The sequence below is a fragment of the Hemicordylus capensis genome, chromosome 1 (genome assembly GCF_027244095.1).
Source record: "Hemicordylus capensis ecotype Gifberg chromosome 1, rHemCap1.1.pri, whole genome shotgun sequence".
Classification (NCBI taxonomy): Eukaryota; Metazoa; Chordata; class Lepidosauria; order Squamata; family Cordylidae; genus Hemicordylus; species Hemicordylus capensis.
The window spans coordinates 307782210-307810108 of record NC_069657.1 but is presented as its reverse complement, the minus strand read 5'-3'; the positions used below and the strand labels follow the sequence as shown (position 1 = coordinate 307810108).

Sequence of the window (27899 nt, the reverse complement as noted above, 5' to 3'; positions counted from 1 at the left end):
TGTTTCTTTTTTAGATTGTGATCCCTTTGGGGACGGGGAGCTATTTTGTTTGTTTATATCTATGTAAGCTGCTTTGGGAACTTCTGCTGAAAAGTGGTATATACATATTCATCATATTTGTATTCATATTTGTGCCACTGAATGGCAGTGCCCTTTTTATCCCCTAGTTTTGTATGCTTGATGCAATACATCCTAGGTGTGGTGCCAAAAGACCCTAAGCGCACCTCTCAGGAGCAGTTCTCAAAAAGGAATTAAGGCCTACTAGTTACACATCATGGTGGTGGTGTGTTTGTAATTGGTGGAGGAGGTATAGCGCATCCCTTTGAATCGCTGTATATATGATGTCATGGTAATAAAACCATGGCCACTAGGTCGAGCTGTTGGACAATAAATGAACCTCACTTGGATTCTCCCCCGCCCTCGCCCTTTGTCATTCTTTTGTGGAGAGGCCGTACAGAGGAGGGTTAAAGCTCTTCGGCACGTTGTAAAGAATTCTAGCAAGGAAACCTCCATTCCTTCTTGCTGGTTGTTTCTTAGACGGAGCGCTGCTTAGGAAGCTGGGATCTCTTTATCTTCTCAAGGCGGTTTGCCTCTGCCTCCGCCAGCAAAAAGAGGCTTGCATCGAAGATGCAGCAGTGCTGGGAATAACTCTGGTGCAACCACAGCGAGGAAAGCCCGGCGGAGTAAAGGGATATACGCCAGACACCAAGGAGCGTGTACGTTGACTGCTTTGAATGTCAAGGCGGGAAAAGGAAAGGATCGAGGCGGCGTGGGTGCGGGGGCTGTGAAGAGACGCGCTTGCCTGGCTAGGCTCTCTCTCTCTCTCTCTCTGTTCTGATCTCTCCTCCATAGAAATACTGCTAGATAGGACGCTTTTTTAAAAGCACACGCAGACACACGCGCCTTCTTTAGATTCAAAGGCTCTTGTTGCAGGGAGGGAATCCATTTTTTATATATATCTATCTGCCATGTAAACTACTTTGTGAACTAAAGCGGCATATACATATTATAAACTATAAATACAATCTCTCTCTCTCTCTCTCTCTCGTTTAAATGCCAGCTGAGTCTGCCCTGGGGTTTGGCGGAGGTGCCCCTTTCACTAGCGCGGCTTAGTCTCCTTTGCTCTCTTGGCATGACATGCGGGCGGCCTCGGCCCAGCAGTTTGGTTAGGGACGGGTCTGTCTGGTGGGCCCGCGTGAGAAGACGGCAGAAAGCGCAGGGTGGAGCTTTGAAAGCATCTCTCGCCGGGCGCCCTGCAGCGCCGTCTTCCTTTGCAGCAGGTAAGGTCGGGGGGGCGGGCGGGCTGCTGACCCGAAGAGCACGCCAGCTTTCGGCGTACAGAATACGTTCTGGACCACCTTTTCTGCGCGTCAATGGGACCCGCCGTTTATCGAGGCGGCCTTGCGTGATCGCACGGCCCTGCGGACCCGGTGATGATGCGCGCGAAAGTCTCTACTTGCTCCTGAGCCTTTGTGCGGTGGGTGTCGACAGCACGATCCTGTGCCTGCCTACACAGAAGTAAGCTCCACTGTGCTCGATGGGACTTACTCCTAGGTAAGTGTGTATAGGATTGCAAGGAGGACAATGATCTATTTGCTTCGATCCATTTGCCATCTTTTTGTCATTGACGGGGCTGGATGGACGTTGCGGTTGCGTCTCTGTGTGAGAGAAAGTGTAAGGAGGAGGAGATATTCCTCTCTGACTCGGAGGACTCATGTGCCTTGCGCCTACCTGGTTTTCTTCTCCTTCCCGCCTTAGGCACATACTGGACACAGATTTGTTGCAAAGGTCCGTGTGCCAAGTTGCGCTGACAGGGGCTTAAAGCTTTATCAGGCCTAAAGACCACCATCCCACTTCTGACTGCAGGTGAGGACTCACACCTGATGGAATGCTCCCCCACCCAGCGCCCCCCTCCCACAGAAAATTGGATAGCAGAATTCTAATCTAAGCCTTCATCCTGACATGTAAGTTTTCTACCGTATGTGCTGTCCCAGCACAGCAGCCAGAGAGCATACTGGCCAGGGAGGAGCCTTCACCAATCCCCTCCCGTGCCCTTTGATATGATACAGCCCAGACACAAGTTTACCACCTCAGGGAGAAGCTGAGAGAGATTCCTGCCTGCAACCTTGGAGAAGCCGCTGCTAGTCTGTGAAGACAATACTGGGCTAGATAGTCTTTATGTTTCCTATAAGACTGAGGGGCAGGTGCAGTGCTCAGATGGGAGGGGGGCTTCTGCAAGCCCTACCCACTGACTCCTCTCATGTTTGAACCAAATCCCCACCACCACCTGTAGCCTTGCCAGAGGTGCGCTTACCTCTGGACTTTGGGCCCAAAGTCCAGGGCCTCCACAGCCCCTGGGGCCCTCCAAATCCTCTGAAGTCTGTCCTGGGTGGTGTGGTCACCTGGTGGAGTATGTTGATGCTTAATTTGCAGGGGAGCAGGGGGTGTCTCCAAAGGCCTTTAGGTCCAGGCTCCAAAATTACCTAGGTGCATCTCCGACCTTGCCTTCTAAAAACAGTTAAGTAGCAAGGAGAGAGCTTTATCATTCTGGGCACTGTCCTGCACAAGTCAGCTGCATGATAACTGGGTACTAAGGTAAAGTACTGGACCCCTCTGCTCCACCTGTAATTTGAGCACTGGCCAGGTGTCCATAGTTTTCTGCCTGCTCTGGGTGGAGTGCATTGCAGAGGTTTTGAAAAGTGCAGTTTTCATTTGGCTCTTTCACACAGCCCACACAACCCTCTTCCCCCTGTTGATCATGAGAATAATGCTCCTAGATCTAAAGGCAACAGTAGCCTTTGAATGCCCAATAACACCTTTTGTGTGCCCAAATCTGTTCCACTGCATGGATTCAATTCAATGAATCTCTATTGATATTAAAAAGTATTCTAGACCAGGCAGAGTCTTATGAGGACAAATCCCCCACAAGGAGTGGGCGAAGGTCAGTGAACTTTCCAAATCCTGACTTTGGTTGAATCCCTTAGGATCCTTCTTCACTATCACTCTCTCATCAGATTATGGCAGCTGAGCTGTCTGTGTAGGTGGATACTGCAACACAATCTCTCTCTTTTCCCATGCTCAGGCAGCATTTCTCATCATTTTTTGTTTTAAAAAATATACTGGTAGATCATGGGGTGATTTAGAAAAAAACAATTTCTCATCTTTTTCGTAATTGAGATAGTGAGGCAGAAATAGCTTCTGGGTGCAGCAGCATCTGGAAAGACACACTGATTCACAGGGAGTAAGCAGATCCTTGAGCCTCCATTTTGTGGCCAGAGCCTGCATTGGCTTTGCACATTTTGTTATTATGTGCAGGAATCTGTGGCATCCTGCTTTTCTGTTTTCTTCCAGGTGAACATTTCCAGCAACCTAGTCCAGTTGCTTAAGCAATTCTATTGTGTTGTGTTAGGTGAGCATTTAACCCCAGTAAGAATGACATGTTGGCATGTGTTTTAGCATTTGGTCTCCTGGCATTTTAGCTTCTGGTCTTCTTTTCTTGGAGGGATGGAATAAACATATACATGCGTTTATTGTGACCAGGGGCGTAGCTAGGGACAGCTAACCCTAACCCCTTGGAGTGAGGGAGACAAAGAAGAAAATAGGGAGGGGTGGAGCTCAGCTGGCGGGGGTCCCTCAGGAGCTGGGCTGCCGGGTTCTTTGAACCCATCGGCTCAATTATAGCTACACCCCTGATTGCGACTGCCCTGTAGCCCTCCCAGCAAAGGGGTGTGTGTGTGTGTGTGTGTGTGTGTGTGTGTGTGTGTGAAGAGTGGGTTTGGAGGCTGGCTATTGAAGAGAAACTTCATCTGATTTAAGCTCAAGTTCTCTCTTTCCAGGCAGATGCTAGAGGCAGTCAAGGGACCGCCCTGCACCTCTTGGCAGACGCCTCTGCCTTTCCCGCTTAAAATCAAGTTGGAATGGACGGTGTTGGCCCACGTGCTGGCATTCGTCGAACGCACTCTCGCTCGCTCCGAAGGACGGCCTGGGAGGCGTCTTGCGCGCAGCCACGTTGCAGGGGATGAGACGCGGAGGCTGCCTCTGCTAATAGTTGCTTCTCCTAAAAACTCAGCTAATTGCTGTTGCTACTACTGTTCCCCCCGCCCCAACAACAGCTAATTTAATTAAGGATATAAGACGGTTGAGGCTGGGCAGGACTTCGAAACAGGAGGGAATGAACTGTGTAGGAACTGGGACTGTGAGCTTCCGCCCCCGCCAAGGAAGGAGCAATGCACAGGAAAGTACTGCGTCCTGCGCTGAGCGGCGGAGTTGGGACTAGGAGACCTCCAAGGCCCCTCCGTCCCAACTCTCACATCTTATGCACGTATTGAGCGGCCGATCACTCGTGCTTAAAGATAGGGAACGCTACTACTGAGGACTTCAAGGGAATGAGTGGGGCAGCAAAGCAAAAGGGAGACGGGATAGTGACTAAAACGGGGCAAAGCGTGAAGAGGAGCCAATGGGCAGTGTTAAAAACGGAGAAGGTGAAACGTGACACATTCATAGTCTGCCTACAGACCCTGTTCCCATCCTCCCCCCTGTGTACTCCCAGTGAGAACAACATTGTACTACTTCATTGGAATGTCACACGAGTGAGGGGCATAGTTCAACATCCATGAATGCCAATCTGGAAAAAGATATGCGGGGTGGGCTGTTCCCCACGTTTGTTCTCGCAAAATGGATTTTTACCAACTTCCATTGGCAGATTTTCTTTTTCTATTAACAGTTTTTATTGAAAGCTTTAGGAACATTTCCCCCCAGCAGCATGCCGAGGGAGGGGGCTCCCTTCCTCATGTGGGGCTCCCTTCCTCTCAGCCAGTTGGCAGCTTTTCTGTAGTCTTGAATATTAACCGCCAAGGAGACTCTGGATTGTTTCTAAAGTGGGGGGTGGGTGGGGTGGAGGAGGCAAGGTCTTTTGAGAGACCCCCCTCTTTCCTTCTCAGCCGGACCACCATACGTTTTATTGATGTGTGTCCCCCTTCATGTGTGCAATTGGCCCCAAATGTGAAAGGCATTGCTTCCCCCGAAACACACTTTCGCCTCAATCTTCCTCATGCAGTGTCACACTGAACAGCAGTCTGTAAGAAGATGTCCCAATCTTGGCGGTGGCTTCTCCCACCTCAACAGGCAAAGCTTTTCTGGATGACCCCGAGTCTAGAGTCCGAAGTGGCCTTTCGCTCGTCTGGACCGCAGGTCGGCTGCCTGCCGGCGAAGAGCGCGGCCCTCGAGCTCCCTGTTTCCGCCTGGCAAGCGCCTCAGCCAAGAGACTGCCGCGCCGGCTGCCGCTGCTGCTGCCGCTTGGCTCCAGAGCAGAGGAGCCAGGGAGCTACGTGTGTTCTTGGCAGGACGGCCACTGCCCCCTCCCCGCCTCCCCCGCCTCGCTAGCCCTTCCACGGCGGCGCATTGCTGCGCTCGCGCGGGACTCCTCATGCCTCAGGAATGCGGCGAGGTATGCGCAACTTTCCAGAAGGCGAGCGCGCTCTCTCTCTCTTCTTCCTCTGCTCCTTCTTCTCCCCTTGCCCTGCTGGAGCGGAGAGAGGCGCGCATAGATCATCCGGTGGCAGCCATCCACCTTTTCCCGCCGTTGTTTCGTAACCGCTTACGAGAGACAAGCTGAGCATTGGGAACAGCCCTCTATTAAGTAGCAGATTGGGGAGAGGCTCTTCCCACTTGGAGACGCCGAGGCTTCCCTGACGGACCGACCCCTTGCCGCGGCAGCCGCGCCAACCCAGGCGGCTCCTCTCGCAGCCACCGCTGCTGCTATTGGCCGCGCCTTTGCCCGCGGTGCCCTGCTGGAGCTCAGCTGCTGCCTGTCTCCTTGGTGCTCCCGCGACAGCTACCGGGCTCCTTCCATCCCCGCTAAGCCTCCCGCTGCTGCCACCAAAGGTCTGTGCGCGCGGCGGAGACGGGATGCCTGCTCTCCTCTTCTTCCTCCTCGGGGCAGATTGCGGCAGCTTGGCCAGCCATGCATAATAGGGCCCGACGCTACCACTGGGTGTGGATGCGGGGTCGTGTGGATGCGAGGTGGTGCGCGCGCGCCGCTGTCTGCGAGCGGCGGACTAGGCAAGCGCCGATGTGTGGGGTAGTGCTGTGCAGTGGTTTTTCCTCCTCGATAGCGTAGGTGCAACGGGAATCTTGGATTTTGTTAGACATGCAGCGTGGCATGCAAATGTCTTCGGTGGAATCGGTTTTGATCATCAAAGTTTATTGCTGGAGATTTCTTTTGTTTCCTTTCCGCGTGAAACCTGTAAGGAAGAGCATTTGAGGGTGGAGGAAACACTGCGCAAAAGGTGGTGCTTTCCCCTTTCGCCTATGTGGCATCCGACGGTTGCTTCTGCGATGAAAGAGTCTTGGCTGCGATAAGTCTTCATAGAAATGGATGTCCTTTTCTTGCAGCCAAAATCTCCTTGGGCGATTGCACATAACCCTAGACAGCAATTCACTAAAAAAACAAAAGAAGTGGTATTGCTCACTTTAGTGGGTACTTTGCGCTTTTTTCAAACGTGACTTGATTTCATCCCCTTTATTTTATTACTCTGTGAGGTTGGTGTGGGCAATGAAGTCTTGCAAGGAATCTCCTTAATCGCAATTTTACAGCTCGGGTTTGGTATAGGAAGTTCTTTCCCTTCCTCGCCCCCACCCCGCCAATCCCTTCTTTAACTATGCTGCAACTCCTTATAAGTACGTTTCTCCTCGTTTCCCAGTTGTCCACTCTTGGGGCAAATGCTCGCTTTTGCCTCTTTCGGAGCGTGTCGATTTCGGGTTTGCAAAGGCGCCGCTATCTATTCTCATACCCACGCGCGCAGCCCCCCCCCTTTGGCTTTCATTGTGTGCGAAATGATTTTCTGACTAGGATCGATCGATGAGGGAGACCTGCTTTTGTCCCGGTGGCAGTGCGAAATTAGAGGAGTATTCCTTCGCCTCTGACCGGAAAACAAGTCTCAAACACTGCAGCTGAAAGCAAAATGTTAGTGAAATTGTTGCTAGGCAACCCGATAAAAGTTTCGCTATTTTAAACAGTGTTTTTTGAGGGGTACTAGTGATCGGAATGGCTCGAAATTCTGCTTTGGGAGTAGCAAGGAGAGAAAACTGGGCATTCATTCCTGCTGGTCCAGCTAGATGGCCCTTTTCCTAAAAGGACTCAAAAGGTGGCGCTCTAAGCTCAGGCAAGATATCCCGTACAGAAGCCTCTCTCTCCCCCCCTCCCACCGGCCAGCCCCTTCTCCTTTTCAGTGCTTTGCTAGAAATGACTTTGAAGTGGACGTGCTTAGAAGTGGACGTGTTTCAAGAACGTCCTTTCCTTTCCCCTCCCGCGCCCCAAAATTGCAGAGCTGAGAGAGAGGGAGAGAAAGTGCAGAGATAGGAAAGGAGCAAAACTTATTGGTATCAGGAGAGGCTAGCTTGATCGCAAAGCAAAAGAGTGTCCATTGTATGTATCAGGTGGTGCTAGTGTGTATAATATTCTGGGTGTCAAGCAGTTAATTACACGGCAATTAAAAATAAGGTGTGTGTATGCGCGCGCGCACTGTTTCTGTTGAGTGCCAGCACTTGGGCAGGGACCAGGAAGGTATTGTCGAATCTTGTCAGTTTCTTACGGTGATTAAACGTGTCTTCGGTTTCTTTTCTCCCCCCCCACCGCTTTTTTTAAAAAAAAACACTCTCTTTACACAGCACAGAACTATTCCCCTCGCCCCCGAGCTGTTAATCGGCTAATGATTTATGCCAACTGTGCTGCTTTTTGTGGTTTGGTGTTGGCAGTGTTCTGGTGATTAAAGTCTATTCCTTAATTACTTGTGCATCTCCCTCCCACCCCGTCAGTCTGAAACGAAAGGATAGACACACGCACGCACACACATTTTAAGACCTGCTACCCCATAGTATGGTACCGTTCCCATCCCTGAGAACCTCACTTCAGAGTCTTCACCCAACTATTCACAAGAGAATATAGATCTGGCTGTCGATGTCAAAAGAATTTTGGATCAAGGACCAGTAGGGAGTCCACAATCCAGAGCACAGTTAGGCACACGAACAGCACTAAATCTGAGGCATATACATGGGACTACTTCTTCTTCAGGAGTAAGTGCCTGTTGGAGTGCAGCATTTTTCACTGGGGAATGCCGACTAATCGGGTGTAAATCTGTGCTGGATTGTGGCCAAAGAACCTTGAGCAAGCAGATTAAAAAACATATCGCATACCTGCTAAAAAAACAGAGACTGAATTTGAGACCTTCCTGATGCCAAAAGATATCTTTTCCTACTGCCGCTGCTTATGAACGTGTATGAAGTGGCAGTGGCACATGTGTGCCAGGAGCTGTTTACATTCAATATGCAAATATTTAGTTTTTCTTAACAATTATTATTTTATTTATTTTTTGTTTTATTTATTAAATTTGTACACTGCCCCAAACTTTCGTCTCTGGGCGGTTCCCTTCCTCAAATTATACTTTTGGCAGACATAAAGAGAATCCAAGAAGCTGTGCTAGCTACTGGACATCCCACTGAGCCTAGTTAAGTTGAGATTTCCCCTCAGTTGAGATTTTACAGAAAATGCGTAGCATGTATTCAGGCCCATCTTTCCAGCCAGAAGGACTAGATACTTGCGTTGGTTAAAAGTGAATTTCGACATCATTCAGGATGCAAAATCCTGCCCCCACCCCCAACAATACAAGAATGTGCTTGCTTGGAATACACACGGACACTGTCTTGATTGGGAAAGAACAGTTCAAGAGGATTGCTCCAGAATAGGTGGCTTGAGTACTGCAGCCAAGTTCGTATATTTCTAGACCGATGAATCTGATCCCTTGGCCTCCATCCTGCACTGGAGAGAGCTGGTCTCCCTCTGACAGATCGTGAACCAAACGATCTGGCTACGTCAGGGACTACTAGACGTAGGCGTCCAGTTTCAGTGGTATGTTACATCCCTTGTGTATAATTTGTTTCAGACCTTAGAAGAAGAAGAAACAGAGGAGCTGCATATTTGTAGGCATAGTGGTTTTATTACAATTTCCAAACTACCCCGAGACTTCTAAAGTCATCCTTAACTAAGTGTTTCAACAGTTGTGAAAAAGAAGCCAAATGAAATCCCAGCCGAAAGAGGCCTTTGGGTTGATTCAGTGCAAAAAAAGAAGAAAAAAAAGTGAAGATAGAGAGAAGGGATTTCTGAATTAGCCATCACTGGAGCTCAGCTGGCTCCTGCGTTCCCTCAGGAACGGGGGTAAGGAGGAGGCGGCTGAGATTCCTCGCCGCTTCCAGGATCGTTGACTTCACACACGCAGCTGAAAGAGCAGTGGAGCCTCTCCCCTGCTGCTGGCCTGGCGTGCACGTGTGAAAAGCAGAAACGCAGGTCTAAATGCACCAGACTTTTGGCTCTACAGATGGCCAAGCAGGGAAGTGGATTTACAAACTCATCGCGAGCTCCCTGAGCTCTCTGTGCCACCAGAAAGCCCTTTGAAAGTCTTCCGCCCACCTTTTCACTTCTGTGGGGTTGGACACACTTGGGGAGTGGCTTTTCACATCCTAGCTTCTCCTCGGTCACTACTAGGCATGTTTTAGTAGTTAGTTCTGGCACCACCACGGTTTTGCCTCCCTAAGAATTCCACCGCAACAACGCTGGTTGGCAAAGGGTTGGGGGGAAAGAGGAGAGGGGGAGCCCCCGCCCTGCCAGGTCAGCCGAGGACAAGGGAGCGCAGCCGCAGAAACAGCCCCACCCCGGTGCCACTGATTCTGCCTTCTTGCAGATACCCACTAGTCTCTCTCCCCTATACTGCCTACACACTCGCTCTGAGTGACGCATTAGCGTGTAGTAAGGGCACAGAACGTGTGGACGGTGGCAATGCCCATCAACTGAAGCAGGAGGAGATTCCCCGGAGATCACGAAGGCCTCTTAATAAAACGCCCCTGGGATTTTGGCCTTCGCTTCGAGAGTAAAGTTAGGCTTTCATTTTTCTTCCGTAGCTGATAGGAGGGAAGGGTGCTGCAAGGGCAACAGCAACATTAGGTGGTTATTGCGAGGCAGATTCTCGGGGCAGGTAGGGGCCTGCCCTTTGCTTATGTTATATATAGCCTCATTTACACTGCCGGGAGCGATATAGATCAATTACTGTAAACCTAGATTATAGATTATTAACACTGTAAACACACGCTTTTCTGCCTCCAAGAAGGCCCCCTGAGTATCTGAGCTTGGGGTGGCTTTCAGGTCTAGAGGTGCGTGGTGGATTGGTGGACATTGGGAAGAGGACGGGCTGGGGGCGAAGAAAGTGGTCTGGTCTGGAGCTCTCCTTTCCAGCCTCTCCTCTCCTCATCCGGTCCTGTCTTGAGCAGATCCGTGCTGATTCTTTGCCCCCCCCCCCGCCCCTTCTTCTCGCCACAGATTGATTCATGCGGTTGTGATCCGAAAGGACAGCGATGAAGACCAGGCTCTCCGCGGCCCCAGTGGCTGCTTTTTACGCAGCTCTCCTGCTCCTCTGCTCGACAGAGGCTGAAGGTAAACCACCCCTTCCGTTACCCCTCCCGAGTGATGATGGTGCAGAATAACACCCGTGTTTCTCTCGTGCGTGTCACTGCTCCCCTTGGCTCTCTCTGCCTTCCCGTCTTTTGTTGTGGTTTCTTCCATTCCAGGGAGCAACTCCAGCGGCGTCGCTCCTTTCTGCTCTCTCCCTCCACTGCTCTGTACTCTGGCCGGTGTGCTGTCCACACCGGCGTCCCTGGCCTTGCAGCCGGCAGCTGCCCTGCTCGGCCCTCCCTCGCCTCCTCCCCCACTCTCCCGCCCCGAGGCTGAGCGCTCAGGGAGAAGAAGACGCTTGTGCGGACTTGAAAGCTCTCTCGCTAATGCGCGGGAGAAGCCCCGGAGCGCTGGCACAGGCACACGCCCTCCTGTGGTTGAATCGCTTCGCTTTGTACTGCGCGCATCTAATAGGCACACGCACGCCCGTGGTATTGTCCTCCCCCCCCCACCCCCTTTAAAAAAATCCTTGATAAAATAAAGCACTCCAACAGAATCTGGCTGCCTGCGTGTTTTGTTGGGCCTAGAGAAGAGGGAAAGAGCCATCCCGCCGCCCCCCCCACCGCGAGTCAGTCTTGTGGGACAGCAGAAGGAGGAGGCTGTTTCTGGCTCCTGTTTAAGGAGCCAGAACCGCCCGCCGCGCCTCCTGGGACAGCCATGACTTTTGCAGATCAGATTGGCCCTTGATCAGTCCTGCCAGATTGTCCGTCTGGGATCCTCTTCCAGGGCCTCTGCGTTCTCAGTTTCTTCCGGTGTGAAAGACTCTCCCGCTGGGGATTTCCCTTTCTCATCTCAAGCAGGCGTGACCACTGGCCTCTCTGCTCTTTCTAGCACCTAACTTTCCTTAAAGGGTGAAAGGTACTCTCTTGTCTGCTCTCAAAACCTAACTCTGTTCACTCCGCTTCCCCAGTAAAACACTGCCAAAGGAGTGCAGCCTGCACAAACAGACTTGAGAATAAGAACTGCCACCCTGCTGCTCATATTAGCAACCCTGCGTTCTTGAATAGTTGTATAGGAGAGCACAAAAAGTCCCACACCTGGAGGAGCCCTTGATTCTTGTGCCTATATATAAGAACTCCTGACTCATCTGGCAACATTGGCATAGTACTGGAAGGTCAGACACAGTAGCTGCAGAGGCAATAACTGACCCCACAGAGGTTGGTAGAAAGTAAATATATATCCAGTGCCTTGCTCTCTTTCTCTATGGTCATCACTTTTCCTAGAAGGGATTCTTTCTTGAACCTTTAATCTGCAAATTGAGCTGTGCAAATGGCACAGCAGACCTGCCAGAAAAAAGAATGGCAACCCTTTTCCACTTCATATCTGGCATGCACCTGACTGCCTGAATGTAAACCATAGGCTTTCAATATGTGCAAATGCATGTGTGAGCATGCTCAAGAGATATAGCAATAGCAATAGCACTTACATTTATATACCGCTCTATAGCCGGAGCTCTCTAAGCGGTTTACAATGATTTAGCATATTGCCCCCAACATTTCTGGGCAGTCATTTTACCGACCTCGGAAGGATGGAAGGCTGAGTCAACCTTGAGCCCCTGGTCAGGATTGAATTTGTAACCTTCTGGTTACAGGGCGGCAGTTTTTACCACTGCGCCACCAGGGGCTCATGATGCAAAGGGTGTGGTGTCAGATTGTGACCCATCTCATTATGATTATCAGCTGGCACAACTATATTTTTAATGTGGTGAAGTTCCTTTTCAGGTCATTTTCCCCCAATGGCAGGGCCGGATTAAGCTAGTGTGGGGCCTGTAGCATATGTTATGAAGGGGCCCCAAATTTTAAAAATGCACATAAATATTGAAACATAAATTGTTTACTTGCATAGTAAAGTAATTCAATTATTTCATTTGCCTAGTGCGCCCCCACCAACCGCCCCATGCCTCCACTCAGCTGAGCCAGCCAGTCAACAAACTTTGCAAAACACCCCCCCCCACACACACACACACTCACACACACACTTTTGTGACTCCTGACCATGGGTTCTCCTTTGGAGTTATTTTCACAAAGAGAAAGGGGGTGGGGAACAAAACCCTGAATGTTTAAATTAAAAGGTTCTCAGGAATTCTGTACTTTGAGAAATCTGAACCTATTAGCAATTTTGGCACACAACAGTGGATGTTTGACTCCACTGTGTGCAGAACATATTGGATCCCGGCAGCCATCACATTAAAAGGGCCATTTGACAATATTAAGAATATACGTTTAACCTCTTGTGCAAGCCTGACAGGAAAGCAGATGTATATTTAAAATAGTTGATGCATTGCAAATGAATGTGATTATGATGAGGTGCATTAGCAATTTCCATGAAAACAGAAGTATCCAAAAGACAATCTTTTGGCAGGAGGCACAGCCTCTTTCAATCTAAATTACACTAACACGCTTAATATTAAAAGGAGGAAATGCACAAATCATTCAGTGCAACCCTAAGCATGTTTACTCAGAAGTAAGTCCCACTGAACTCAATGAGCCTTACTCTCTAGTAAGTGTGTTTAGGTTTGCAGCCTCCGTTTATCTTTGCACAATTTCAACGGGCATCCCAATGTAAAGCTAATGAAGTTGGCAACGCAGCAGTAGTTATTTCAGTTCTAGAGGAGAGGAAAGGAGCTCACCTTAAATTTGGCAGTTCCTTGAAAAGCAATGATCACAAATTCCCTCCCAACAGCACTAGATACTAAAGGAGGATATAAGTGACCTTACCCAACAAGACCATAATATTATCTCCCTTCAAGGTCCCCTCAATTGATCCACTAAACTTTGAGACTCCTCTTGCCGTGCATCTGAGTTACTTCCAGCTTTCTTTTTCCTCTTAAAGGTACACGTTCTGATTGTTTATCTTTACCCTCTCCCAGTCAGTCAGAAAATGCTGACAACATTCAACTAGCATCTTCTTTAGCTTCCTTTCTTCTGCCCGGCATTAATAGTTAGTTGTTTTTTTAATCTAAACTGCTTTTATTTCTTTTACTCTCTGTGTGTATGTTTTTAAAAACTTTTACAGTTTAAACAAATAAGGACCAACTCCCTGGGGATTAAGTTATCTTTGAGACCCCTTTGCAAGCTACCTGTTCCTATTGTTGTTCTTACTACTCCCCTCCCATGCTGCTGAACATAATAGATAACCCAATCAACACCATGGTGCCAGGAAGACCTTGCTTAAACGCCCTCGAGCAAGGCGAGCGATGCCAGAGATGAAAATGGGCAGCAGCAGGCAATGAGGAGAATCAGCAGAGAGCACCAAATAGAGAGCAGAAAGAAGGGGCAGACGTTCAAGCCAGGCGTGCGGGGCCCTAGAAAACGCGGGGCCCGTAGCAAATGCTACATTTGCTACTATGTTAATCCGGCCCTGCTCAATGGATTTATTATGTTGGGTTTGTGTTGAATGGATCTTTTTCTGACACTGTCCACATTGCAGTTTGCTGTGTCCTGGTTCAATTCAGTTCTGGAAGCTAAAACTCTCTGGTTACCTCTCTCCTTTACTATTGTAACTTTCTGCCCAGACTTCCTTATTATAGACATCACCCATCTCTTTGCAAACGAAATCATTCATCTCTGTTTACTCCTTACTATCAAGGTGTAGGTTGTAACCACATTGGGTAGGGACTTTCACTCCCTCCTGATGAAGTAAAGGGTAAAGTGTGCTGTCGAGTCAATGTTGACTCCTGGCGACCACAGAACCCTGTGATTGTCTTTGGAAGAATACAGGAGGGATTTAACCATTGCCATCTCCTATGCAGTATGAGATGATGCCTTTCAGCATTTTCCTATATCGCTGCTGCCTGATATAGGTGTTTTCCCATAGTCTGGGAAACATACCAATGGGGATTTGAACTGGCAGCCTCTGTCTTGCTAATCAAGTTATTTCCCTGCTGGGCCATTAGGTGGCTCCGTTATGAAGTACTGTATCCTATACATTGATGATGGTCTGAAAGTAAATACAAAAATAACATTTCCAGGGTGTGGCAAATAACAATCTGTACAAGTTTCAGAACATTCACAAAAGCAACAATTCAGTAAAACAAAAGAAAGAGTGACTTATTTACATCACTACACAGGAAATTCTGCATGAATTGGTCCAGGCATTGGTTGCATCATACAATCAGAAGAAATGAAAGTGGATGATTTTGTTCATCCCTGCTCCCAGACTGAAACTCGCACATTAAATGCTAGTAACTGTGATGCTATCTGGCAGAAAACAGAATAGACAAGTAAACCTATTGGTGCTCAAAGAAATCACACTGGGCATGCTGCATGAACCTTACCCTCACCCACAATATTCAGGATGCCAGTTTATAGCCTAGGTCAGCTAACCTGATTAAAACTGACAGATGTGAAAGGACTTCTTGAGAACTTTTGGAACTTCAAGAGAAGTTTGAGCAAAAGGTACTTTCATAAGCAATCCCTTTTCTCTGCAACCACTTCCCTTGTGTCCCAGTAGATCCATAAGTAGAGTTTTAAGGAAGGAAGTTAAAAAGATCTAGGGAAGCTTAGTGCAAAAGTATATATCTAGTGTATTCACACAATGTGGTGAGGGGCATGCCCTGCCCTCTCATATTTCAAGACGCCCCTTTGTCTGTTGGAGCAGATGCCAGACTTTTTGCTTGCTTCACTCTTCACATTCCTTGGGGGAAGATGGCAGCCATTTTCTGCCACTCCCTTACTGAGTCTGTTGTGAGGAGATCCTACTGGAGTCTTGGGCTCTGTTCTGACTACATTTGAAGACACAAAGTAAAGGTGAAATGCTCCACTGAATTGTGGACACAACACCATGATGTTGGCACAGCACACAAGAGGACAAATGAATGTGTGCCGCTCAGGAGGAACATATACCACTTGGATGGACATACAAGATGTATGAGGGTAATGTATGAAGGTAATGTTTATTTATCTTGTATTGTGAGCTTTTGGAGATCTGTGTTTAAGGGTAAGCTGTGATTAAACTGAATGTGTGGAAACCCAAACCAAAATTCCAGTCCACATTGCCAGTGTGGATTCCCTCAAATGTCTGGCCTGTTCTTATGGTTGGTTATGACCCAAGGCCTAAATCACTGACCACAGAATGGTCCCACAGCAGTCAGTGAGGCTGGTCCAGAGTAGGTGGTTGGATTTTTTATTTTATTTTTTGCTTCTAGCTGACTCCTGGTTATTATATAGGCTACAACAAAACCACAACCTTGGAATCCCACAAACACCACAGCTGTCTGGATTTGTGCTCTGTAAGGGTGTGCATATACTGTAGACTCAAATTGGTTTAAAAGTCATTCCTTTTTCCAGGGAATACTAGAGAGTTGTAGTTTTGAGATGGGGTTTAGCAATTTTGGCACCCTTGCCAAAACAACAATTTCCAAGATTATTTTAGGAGAAATTGTGACAATTAAACTAGTATAAAACTGATAGAAATTTGTAATGTAGATATATCTTCTATAAGCCCCATTGCAATTTGTTTTTTTAAAAGTGTGAAAAATCATCCAAAGCCAGTTCAACTCATTGTTTATATAAGGCATTCAATCATTTTCAATGCAGCCCCTTTCTAAAATAACTTTAGTTTTTGTGTCTGCAATGCAGCACAAATCATCTGTTTCACAGGTGAGATGACGATATCCTTCTAGGCAGTTGGATGCCTGCTGCTACCTGTGAGGGTTTGTGGACTGGGGTACTAATCCCAATCCCAATATTAGTGGAGAAACTGAACAGGATGTTGATGTCTTCCTCCTAAAACCATTCACAGGGGAAAATCATAAGAAGAAAGTAGCAGTTCTTTCAGAACTCATTTCTTTCCCAATCACTTTGGGATGATGGACAATGAGGGTCAAGCCATCTCTCACTAACTGGATAGTGATTATAAGTGAGGGCCTTCAACTCATTTGGTGGATGGGGTGGGTGGGATGGAGGCTCCAGTTTGTCTCATGATCTTATCCTTCCCTGGAATTTCACTCCCAACCTAGGTGCTCCACTATTTTAAGAAGGAAACATGGTGAGGAATAGTTTCTTTCTACTGTCATTGGTGATTGGAATAGCAGTTTATTTAAGATAACTTCACCTTGTAGTCAGAATATGAAAACTCATAAATGAAAAGATGCAAGTTTTGCCTTCACCTTGACAAGGTCTTCAAGTGCAAAACTGTACTTTCCCCAAGAGAATGGGAGACAGTAAAGATGTGTAGTCAGTGGAACATAGGAACATAGGAAGCTGCCTTATTCTGAGTCAGACCACTGGTCTATCTAGCTCAGTATTGCCTTCACTGACTGCCAGCAGCTCTCCAAGCTTTCAGGCAGGAGTCTGTCCCAGCCCTACTTGGAGATGCCAGGGAGTGAAGCTGGGACCTTCTGCATGTAAGCATGAAGATGCTCTACCACTGAACTAGGACTCCATTCCCTAAAGGGAATCTTACAGTTGGCCACATGAGGTCTCCCATTCAAATGCAAACCAAGGCAGGCCTTGCTTTAAAGGAAACAATTTATGTTTGCTACCACAAGACCAGCTCTCCTCCCCAAGGGGATAAACCTGCTCCTTAGTGACTCCAGTTTTCTAGGACAAGTGGATTTCTTCCCCCAGCAGTGCTGCTGTTTGCAGCCTGCTTGCTTTGCACCATAGAACTCAGTGGGAACTTCTAATAATTGATCTCCTCTACATGGGCTGACATCCTAATGCAGCAGCACGCATGCAGCACTAACCCCTTCAGGGACATGTTTCCACTGTAACAGTGCTTTGTGGAGAGTATTGAAAATAGAGTGCCTGTGCTTTGGAGGTGTGGGGCATTTGTGTTGTTGTTGGAAGCATGCCTGCAGTGGTAGTCAGGATGTCATCCATGGTCAATTGCCCCTTCATTTCTCAATCAAATATTATGATAAGATAGATTACTAAAACATTACTTTAAGCAAAAGTCATAATGGGCACAATCCACTCTACATTTATCTTGCAGCATGGTTACAGTGGCTGACATCCAGACTAAATTGCTCCTGAGTAGTCCTATTGAAATTAGGTAGTTCTTTATTATTATTATTTATTCAATTTCTATACCGCCCTTCCAAAAATGGCTCAGGGCAGTTTACACTGAGAAACAAATAAGATGGATCCCTGTCCCCAAGGGGCTCACAATCTAAAAAGAAACACAAGACAGACACCAGCAATAGTCACTGGAGGTACTGTGCGGGGGGTGGATAGGGCCAGTTACTCTCCCCCTGCTCAATAAAGAGAATCACCACGTTAAAAAGGTACCTCTCTGCCCAATTAGCAGGCTGCTTTAGAGTAACTACTACTTGAGTAGTACTTTTCAGTAATTTAGGGTCGATGCCAGGCAGTGTTTGTTGGATGGAGCCCAGTGCTTAACAGTTTTCTTATCTCATTAGATAGTCACAGAGAGTCCTTACTAGTCAAAATTGTGTACTCCGTAACAATGCTATAGTCTTTTATTTTTATTGCATTTGACAACATGAAGAGTCTGGGTTCTTAATCTGACCTTAACTGGTCAGCTTTCTGTTTATAGTGTTTCCATAATGTGTGAACGGATTATACAATAACTACTTATTGGTTATCTTTCTTTTGGTGTGAGAAGTGTGGAGGAGAGAATAGAATTCACATCCACATCCTTGGCTTGCACTACAACACTCTGGATAGCATGGGATAATCCTTTAAGGGATTGAAAAGTCCACCTGTGGGCTTCTTATTGTGACATCTTTTATATATGGGTATAACTTCATCTAGAGCATAAAATACATGCATACTGTGGGCTGCATTTTCACATTCACAAGGATCCTGGTTAAAAAAATATATCCTAGTGATCTGTCTTGGTTACATGCTGGTTAACCAGAGTAATTTGACCAGGATTGCCCTGAAATTCTGTGTTTTAACTATCAGCTGATTGTGGTTAACTTTTTAACCAGAATCCTTGTGACTATGAGAATGCAGCCTGTATCAATTATGAAGGATACACTTGGGTTTGAAATTCACACACCCCAAAGCCAGTTTTTCTATTTAAAATGAAAAAAAATGTGCCCCCAAGATTGTGGAAGCGACTATAGCCAAGATGTGGCTATCAGTGCAAACCCTCAGGAAGAAGTGGGAGGTCTTGTGGAAATGAGGAATATAATCTAAATTGGCCTTAAAATATTCTATTTTGTGAGTGCAATTTTTACTTTACTCATGATTCTGAAATCTGTTTTCCTTCATCATCCATCTTACTGTGGTTACCCGAACAGGCTGGGATCCAAAGAATTACTTTATGCATGATCAAGGGCTTGTGCATGCTCAGTGGAATTTTTAAACCTTTTTTCTTGGAACAGCAGATCATGATGCCATTTCCGAAACTGCCTCAGTTTCAAAAGTGGCTTGCGATTATGCATAGCAGTATGCAGTTTGAGAAACACAAGCCCAAAGCCATCTTGGATGCATGGAACTAGTTGCATGATTCTTTGGGTACTGGTCATAGGTCCCAACACTGTCTTTTTCTGGCAAAACAGTTGCTACTGGATTCATTGGAAGGTGTGAAGTAAAAAATAGTTACAATTTTGTCCAAAGTGCCTCAGTTCACAATGTGTGCACAAAACCACCTGGCCTGGTTGGGTTTGAGTTCGAACCATACCTGAACCGGCCAAGCCAGTTTGGTTTTGCCCCCCATTGAACACCCCCCCCCGGTTTGGTTCGATTCGGGGGGGGGTTCATTGAACATTTTTTTTAAAAAGTTTTTTTCTTTTTCCTTCTAACTTACCCTCTTCTGGAAGGCTTTTCTGAGGTGGCGGGGTGGTGTTCCATGGAGGTTTCCCCTCCCCCACCAGCCTTCCTTTTTGTAAATCACCCTGTTCAGGCATCTTGGGCTATTTCTGGGTTTATTCCCCAGTGTGGTGGCCATTTTGGAGGCCACCACGCCTGCACAGTGGGACCCTGCGTGGCCTGGGTTATGACCCGGCCACTCAGGGTCCCACCGCACAGGCATGGCGGCCTCCAGAATGGCCACAACGCTGGGGAATAGGCCAGGAAAGGGCTGAAGATGCCCGAACCAGGTGATTTTTTTTACAAAAAGGAAGGCAGGCAGGGGAGGGGAAACCTCTGTGGACCCCCGCCCCTTTGAGAAGCCCCCTGGAGGGGGTAAGTTAAAAAAGATTATTATTATTTTTAAAGGCTTGACAAATCCCCGAACTGGGGTATGTGTGTTTGGTCTGGGGTTGAGCCAAACCAGGGGTGGTCTGGCTTGACCCGTACCCTCGAACTTCAAGATTGAAACCTGTTTGCACACCCCTAGTTCACAATCAGAACTTATGCCCCACTGAAGTCAGTTACTGATCTTGCTTAGGAACCAAGGGAGCTGCCTTCTACCAAGTCAGACCATTGGTCCATCTAGCTCAGTATTTTCTACACTGACTGAAAGTGGCTCTCCCAAGTTTCAGGTAGCAGTCTTTCCCAGCTGTACCCGGAGATGCAAGGGATTGAACCTGGGACCTTCTGTATGCAAGCAGATGCTCTGCCATAGAGCTATGACTCCATCCCCTAAGGCAGTGGTTTCCAAACTGGGAGCCTCCAGATGTTGCTGAACCACAACTCCCATCAGCCCCAGCTACAATTTATTGTGGCTGGGGGTGATGGGAGCTGTAATTCAGCAACATCTGGAGGCTCCCAGCTTGGGAATCACTGCCCTAATGTTGTGGCCACACTAAGGGGAATATCTTACAGCAGACAGTGCTCACATGACACCCGTCCAAATGCAAACCAAGATGAACCCTGCTTAGCAAAGGTGACAATTCCTGCCTGTTGCCACAAATTCAGCTCTCCATTTCTATGTAACTTGGACTTATGAATAAACATATTAAGGATCAGGTCTGTTTGTGGCCATAGGTCAAGTCACACTTATGCAGTTCAAACACATTTCTTATGGGTTTCTATGGGAGTAGAAGTCTGGCTGTTGAATTTGTTACAGATAACTGGATGAACTGATATGTGAGTTAAATGTGACGTTCACGCTATATTTTTTTAAGTACCAAGTGCCACATCTGGGTTTTCATACATCAGATTAAAGTCCTTTAAAATGTTAAAGACTTTTCCCCAGTTAGTTTTTTCAGTTGATCTGGAATCCGGTCATTTGGATATCAACAAGGTGGGCTGCTGCTGTCCTTCAGCAGTTACAGCCTAAGGCCTCTGCTGCTTCAGGTCAATTTACCGTCAAGGTTGGTGGTGCTATTTTTTTCCCATGTACTGATTATTTTTTAAAGCAAGAGCATGCTCAGGTCAGTTGTCTCTGCCTTTGCATTAAATTTGTCCTGAGCCATTGCTTTGGAAACAATATTTTATAATGGTATTCTTTGAAATGTTAATGTGTTCTACTATTAACATCTATTGCATGGTTTTGATATGACATGGTGCTAAAGTTGTTTGCAGAAGTATGATTGCCTTAAATAGAATGAGGAGTCAATTGTGCATGCAGATTAATATTCTAATCTCACTGCCTGTGTATGGACAATAAAAAAAAATTAATAACATTTATCCTAGTACTAGTATATCTATAGTAGCAACAGCACAAAGCCATATTATCCTATTTTCATTGGAAATGACCATACACTAAAATACACGCAACATTTATTCAAGGCCTCAAGTTTCACGTTTAAAGATGTATCACATTTTTATGTACATTTTAAAAGAGTAAATTGTTTATAGTGCATACTGATGTAGTATCATTGAAGTTAATGGCACTACACCAGTGTAGATAAGGGAATTATCTCTCTGGAAGTAGATGACACTTTGTTATTGATGTCTCAAGAGGTCCATTCTGATGTAAGCTCTATTTTTAAGAGAATAAATTAATTAATGATGGACATCTTCCAAGAAAACCACAAGATATGGCTCATACACAATGCTTGCCAATCTGAAGTTTTAAAGAAAGTATGGCTGAATCTCATTTGCCTTTGTTAGACTTGTTTAAATAGTTGTTCATAGTACGCCTACCATGCACTGACAGTGAATCAATAAATATTGCATGACTGAGCATGACCAGTTTAACATGAGAATATCATTATAAAATATTACTATGAAACGTCTTTGTGTAATGATCCTTGTACATGGAGGCTTTTGTTCATTGTGGGAAGCTAAGCAACAATTAATAATAATAAATTGACTTTTCATATACATATATGCATGATGCTATAAGATAGCGTATGTAAACTATTCCTTTCTGCATTTTCAGTTCATCTTCTCAATAGCTCCCACAAATTTATTTGCAGTCATTTGTTCGGATCCCTGATGTTCTCTCCTTGTTTTTCCCCTATACATCCTGTAAATAAGTGTCTATAAATATACCTTGATGTTGTCTTTCCATAATTAACCATTGTTGTGTAAGCACCATACTGGCATTTTGTGTTAAAATGCCATTCCTTAGTATGGGTACACCTGCTGCAAAGGGAACATGATAATGATAAATGATAGTTTACACCTCAGGAATACTCTAGGAAAGGGGGTGTAAACAACAATACAACTCAGTTTTTAAAAAGCATTACTGTATTGCAGTTCAAATGAGACAGAAAATAATTTATAATCTGTTAACCCCTTCATTCCCAATTTTATGTATATACACATGCAATATTATAAACCAATTTGGTGGCTCTTTTGGAACTAAGGGGTTAAAGTCCAAGAACAAATATATGCATATATACACATATAACATAATTTGAAACATTCAAAGCTTTACTGCATTCTTAAAATACATATTTCTCTTTTTCTCTGCCAAGCTTAAAAAAAATCAGTGAAATATGAATGTGCAGAGACCATCTTTAAAAGATTTATCAATTCTTTGATGTCTTATTGAAAAGGGTATTGTATTATTGTCAAATGATCTCATGGTGTTGTAAGCAGGTTGTGATTTGGCATGCTGTTATGAATTGCACCCAGCATGTTAAAAACATTCTTTTAATTGTTATGTGAAATGTTTGCATATGTGGTTATTATCTGTGAACTCATTGTACATGTATCCAAATGTGTTTTCTATTGTGCTTGATTTTGCTGGCCATTCTTGAATGACTTGGCAATTCAAGAAACAAATGTTCTGTGCTGTCCTCTGTAATGCCTATTCTCTTTGATGTGTTTTGTCATATTCCATCAGCTTGTATCCCCCCTTTGCCAACAACATATCTCTATATGTGTTGGAAACAAATTTATGCAAAGACATATCTTAGCAAGCTTTGCTTAACATATTTTTAAAATTAATGAGAGTTTCATTTGTTCAACTTTTAACATACTGTTGCTTGGTATGCATCTTTTGCAGTTAATCCACCATCAGACTTGAATTTTAAAATTGTAGATGAACATACTGTTCAAATGTCATGGACGAGGCCGCCTGATGCAATAGAAGGTTACAGGATAACAGTGACTCCTGCAGCTGGTAGGTTTTAGTGTCCTAACCACACACTCCCAAATGTGAAGTCTTGTTCAACTGCATTGTTTTCCCCCATTTTTTGTTTGTCCAAAATGAGAATAGATATTAGGAACATCTGTGATTTGTCCTAAATTATATCTGGTCCTTTAACTGTGTTGGAAAGAGTTGAGATTTCCTTAATATACAGTATATATAGTACAATAAAATTACCTACTTGCACTGGGTTGAGACTTTAGATCTTTGGGAGGCATTGTGGGAGGCAACTTTAACCTCTTATATTTTCTACTATCTCTTATATTTTCCTCTTAACCTCTTAAATTTTCTACTATACTCCATCCAGTCAATGTATATGATTTTACTTTCTCTGTATAAGAGTAATTCCCAAATCCTTAGCTGCTCCTCATGTCTTCATAAGAGGCTAGTAACACCAAAATAGTGAGAAGATTTCATATGACATTTTTTAACCATCTGCTATGATTACATTTGGTATGTAAGAGGCTGATGTCTGTTAAACTCCCATAGCAAATGTCCAGTCTCTCTCTCTGGCCAATAACAATTACAAAACTCTAGAACTCCCTCACCAAGGGCATTAAGCACCTATGTTCTTTAATAGCCAGAATCTGTAGGCAATTCTTTGGTGGTTTAAGTTTTAAATTGTGGACTTAAAAGTCACCCTAGACCCCACTAACACATACTGTAGGTGCCTTTTGATATTTGATTTGGTTTGACATAGCTGCCTAGTGTTAGGCCCAGCTCTTCTGAGTCATAAGTGCAACGGGGTCCGTGGTAGACATTAGTGAGCCATGACAGCTTTGCCTTAACGGCCACTTTGTGACTTCAGAGTAGATCAGCCGGTTGCTACTGGATGGTGCTCAGAGACCCTCTGTCCAAATGAATACTGGCTAACATGATGAGGGAAATTATTCAGAGTAGTCCCATTGAAATTAAGAGGACTGGTTAGGCAGGTTTTTTTTTTTTTAATGTTTGTAATAACTCAATATCACAAAAATTTAGAAATTTGATTATATGGAATTGTTCTGTGTATGTTGAATTGCAGATGGACCTACTAGAGAATTTACCCTAGCACCTAGCACTACCCAAACTATATTAAGAGATCTCATACCTGATACTGAATATGTTGTAACAATAAGTTCGTATGATGACACAGAAGAAAGTATATCTGTCTCTGGCCAACTTACAAGTAAGTGCTTCGCATCATAAATCTAAGTTTAAGTTTGGGGATAGTTACAGTGGAAGCACCAAATAAATGCTGAGTATTTATTGGACTCACATGCTGTTTATAGATTCTTAACCTTTGGGTACAGATATTTTCGTTGTATCGATTGATTATGCATGTGCTAATGGTGGGTTAAAAAAGAGTTTCATTTCCGTGCAGTAACTGCAGTTCTTACAGAATTGCCTAGTTGACTAAAGCATCCACCAATAGTTCCTCATTATACTCTTTCCAAAATGTTCAGGCAGTATCATATGAATAGGGACTTCCAAGCTATCATCAAGTGCCCAGCAGTTCTGATTCTTGAAGAGAATAGCTGGACATGAAGTGATAGAGAAGTCCAATGAGAACGCTTATTTTCAAAATCACTTCCCAGAATGAAGTGATTACTTTTCCTCCCACTACAGGATGATTGATATGTGAATTTTAAAAAAACCGAACATTTATATGCCACTCCTCTTCAAAAGAGCCCAGAGTGGTATATAGTTATTAGGTTTATCCTCACAATAACTCTTTGAGGTATTTCTCTGTGAGGTTAGGCCAATAGATAAGTGCTGGAGTCACCCAGGGAGTTTCATGGCTGGGGGAGGGAGTAGAACTCAGGTCTCCTCAGTTCTGGTCCAGCATTCTAACCAGTACACCACCCTGGCTTAAATCCAGCCTTGGATTCTGACATGGGAGACTTTCTGGTTTTCTATTAATCCTGTGTTTTTTGGTTCTTCCAGTTCAAACAGGTGGCTTAGTAACAACAGGAGAAAAGGTTGATGAGGTTCCATTGCAGAGTAAGTGATTTTTGCCACTAAGTGAGCACTATATTCTATAATGAGGATTTTAATGAGGTGTAAGACATTCCTTTCTAAGCAGGCAGAGCAAACTACCGGGAGATATGCAGTCTTTCCTGCCCCTTTTCAGCATAGGTCTTTACTGGGCCAGGAATAAAGAGTCATATTCCACTCCATCCCAATCACTGTAATACAGATGTTTATGAGTATTATTCCTCAATTTTTGGTTCTGGTTGATAGGAGGCCGATGTTTTTTTGTTAGCAAGTTCTTGTTTCCAATCCTCTAGAAACCTTAAAGCATGCTCCTCTTCTTTCTTTTTGATATGCCTGTCACCAGGCTTTGGTCTCTGTCTCGGACACAGAAACTGTTCTCATGTGAAGCCTAACCTGGGGTAGGGAAGCCCAGCCTGGGTTAGGTTGCATGTGAGAACCACCGGGATCCAGCCTGATCCCGGTGGTGCTGTGCCACCAAACCAAGCTTTCTGCCCTGGGTTTTAACTGGGGTTAAGGGCATGAGCTTGCCCTTAACTCTGGCTAACTGTTTGTGTGACTGCTCAGACTGCTTGCAGCCCGAGCAGACACAGAGATGGGCACCTAGAGCGCCCATCTCCCAGGGGATTCTGTCAATGCATTGCACTCATCACACAGTGCATTGTGGGATACCCAATGCTGCATGGCTCCTGGTAGAGTTGCGCATATGAATGCCCAAGTAAACTGGCAATCGTCTGGGGGGAAAAAAAAGTAAGTTCAGCACAGCCTTCTCCCCCGCCTGCCGGGTGCCCTCCCCACCTCTAGTAGTGTGAATAGCTGTAACAGTGTATTAATTTTGGTTCAGGAGCCCTCATTGTGGTAATTTTTGATTGTGATTCATCCAAATGAACTAGGCCTGACTCTAACTCCAAAGCATCAACCAATACATTGGCTTTGATCCAGAGCAGCCTTCCAATAGTGAGAAAGGAAGATGCAGTGGCGCAAGGGAGAATTTCCCCACTTCTGCTCTGGGCACACAGCCTTGGGCTCACAGTAGGGAGGAGCAAATTCAACAATTCACTCTGGCTCCAGGAATGCCCTGTGTGACCTGAAAATGCACAACTGCCCAGGAATGCATTTTCGAGTGACACAGGACACTCCCAAAGCCAGAACAAATTGTCAAAATTTGGTTCCCCTGCTGCATGCCTGAGGTTGTGTGTGTGTGTTCTATTTGCAGAAGTAGTTCCATTTGTGGAAGGAGAGGGTAAGGAGAAGTTCCATTTGTGGAAGGGAGGATTTTTGTTCTTCCTTCCTTCCTTCCTTCTACAAACCCTGGCACTCTAAACAAACAAACAAACAAACAAACAAACAAACAAACAAACACTCTCCCTCGAGCCCATTTTTAGGGAGTATAGGTCTGTGAATAAGTACATTCTGAGGATACAACCAATTATACCTGCTGGCTCACATGTTCTGCAGTTGTTGGTGGTTCCTATCCCTATGTATTTCTGTAAGCTCCTAGTAAAGTGTTGGTGGTCTTGTGCAGACTGCAACTTCATAAACTAGCATGCCTGAACTTGGGGAGTGGTACTTACCCTGGGAATAGTATATGTCCCACTCCTGAAGTGTGGGTGCATTACTTTAGGTATATGCACTCCTGCACAACACTGCCAATGCTTCATTAGGAGCCCACAATAGCATGGGCGGCTGGGAACCACCCATGTAGACTATGGAACATGTGGGTCACTGTATATAATTTTTGTGCTTATATTTAAATGATAATTATGTAGCTTTGCTCTGCTAAATAGTTCTAATTTTTGTATTCCAGAATGCTCCCTTAGTGCTGTTACAGATCTGGTTTTTCTTGTGGATGGCTCTTGGAGTGTGGGGCGAAATAACTTTAAATATATATTAGACTTCATTGTTACCCTTGTATCAGCTTTTGATATTGGAGAAGAAAAGACAAGAGTTGGAATTGTCCAGTATAGTTCTGATACACGGACTGAGTTCAACTTAAATCAGTATTTCGAAAAGAGGGATCTCATTGAGGCAATAAAAAACATACCATACAAAGGAGGCAATACAATGACAGGTGAGTATTTGAAAGATGAAAAACTGTCACAGGCATATCACTTTTCTTTATTGTCTCACTTGATTTTACAGTTCTGATCAAAACCTAGATCATTCCTGGATGAGAAAATCAAAGTCTATTTTATAAATTTTAGGTGAAGCTGTAGATTATCTGATTAAGAATACATTCACTGAGTCTGCTGGAGCAAGGAAAGGTTTTCCCAAAGTGGCAATTGTCATTACGGATGGAAAGTCTCAAGACGAAGTAGAAATTCCAGCAAGAGAGCTTCGTAATATTGGAGTTGAAGTTTTTTCCTTAGGTATGTTGAAGTTGTGCAATAATTGTTATGAGGGATAAGAGAAGCTTGAGTTACTTTGCTTGCTATAGAAATCCAATTTCCCCTCTAATGCAATTTAACTATACTATATTAGGCTTGTGCAAATTCAGATTCAGAAATCTGGATTTTATCCGACAATGCCCTAAATCGATAAAATCCGATTTATTTATTTTTTGGAAAATCGGATTGGTAAAGTTGAAATTAATTCCAAAATATTTCAATTAATTTTGGAAATACTTTAGAATTTTGGAATTGGCAACATGAATTAGGATTTCCCCCATAGAGTTGTATGGGGAAATGGGGGGGGGGGGGGTAAGTAAAAGCCACCAATTGTAGGGGTGTGCCGAACCAGTTCAAATAGAACTGGGTTTGATTCAAATAGGCCCCAAAAGGTGGCTGGTCTGAGTTTGGCCCAGACTGGGCTTGGTCTGATATGAACTGGTTCAGCTCGCTTCAAGGGCTAGGCTTGTAAAGGGGAATCTGGTGATGATTCCCCTTTACAAGCAAAGGGATTGGGGAATCCTTTAAGAATGTTCTAAGGGTAGCTGTATGTGTGTGTGTGAGAGAGAGGGCATCTTTTGTCTTGTGCAGCAGTGTGGTGGTGGCTCCTCTAAGCCCAGCTGGTGTTTCCCTCTTAC

General features: G+C 45.2%; 1 protein-coding gene and 1 long non-coding RNA gene across 7 annotated transcripts in view; both read left to right on the top strand.

Annotated features, from left to right (window-relative positions):
* The first annotated feature begins 454 nt into the window (after nt 1-454).
* LOC128340241 (uncharacterized) lies at nt 455-10988 on the top strand. Of its 3 annotated transcripts, none has more exons than XR_008313542.1 (3): nt 455-716; nt 10367-10480; nt 10615-10988. It is a non-coding gene; the product is annotated as an uncharacterized LOC128340241 (long non-coding RNA). The 3 variants fall into 3 exon arrangements; XR_008313543.1 differs by lacking the exon at nt 455-716 and adding an exon at nt 1353-1554; XR_008313541.1 differs by lacking the exon at nt 455-716 and adding an exon at nt 5455-5883.
* A 9957-nt stretch (nt 10989-20945) lies between these two features.
* COL12A1 (collagen type XII alpha 1 chain) overlaps nt 20946-27899 on the top strand; it is a 159390-nt gene continuing 152436 nt past the window's right edge. For 3 of the 4 annotated variants that reach the window (XM_053286902.1, XM_053286901.1, XM_053286904.1), the window contains exons 1-5: nt 20948-22873; nt 23925-24068; nt 24827-24883; nt 26682-26945; nt 27079-27243. In XM_053286902.1, coding sequence (XP_053142877.1) covers nt 22810-22873; nt 23925-24068; nt 24827-24883; nt 26682-26945; nt 27079-27243 — 694 coding nt within the window. In that variant the 5' untranslated portion in view covers nt 20948-22809. Of the gene's footprint in view, nt 22874-23924; nt 24069-24826; nt 24884-26681; nt 26946-27078; nt 27244-27899 lie in introns of all 4 variants that reach the window. The other variant, XM_053286905.1, reaches the window with a different exon arrangement.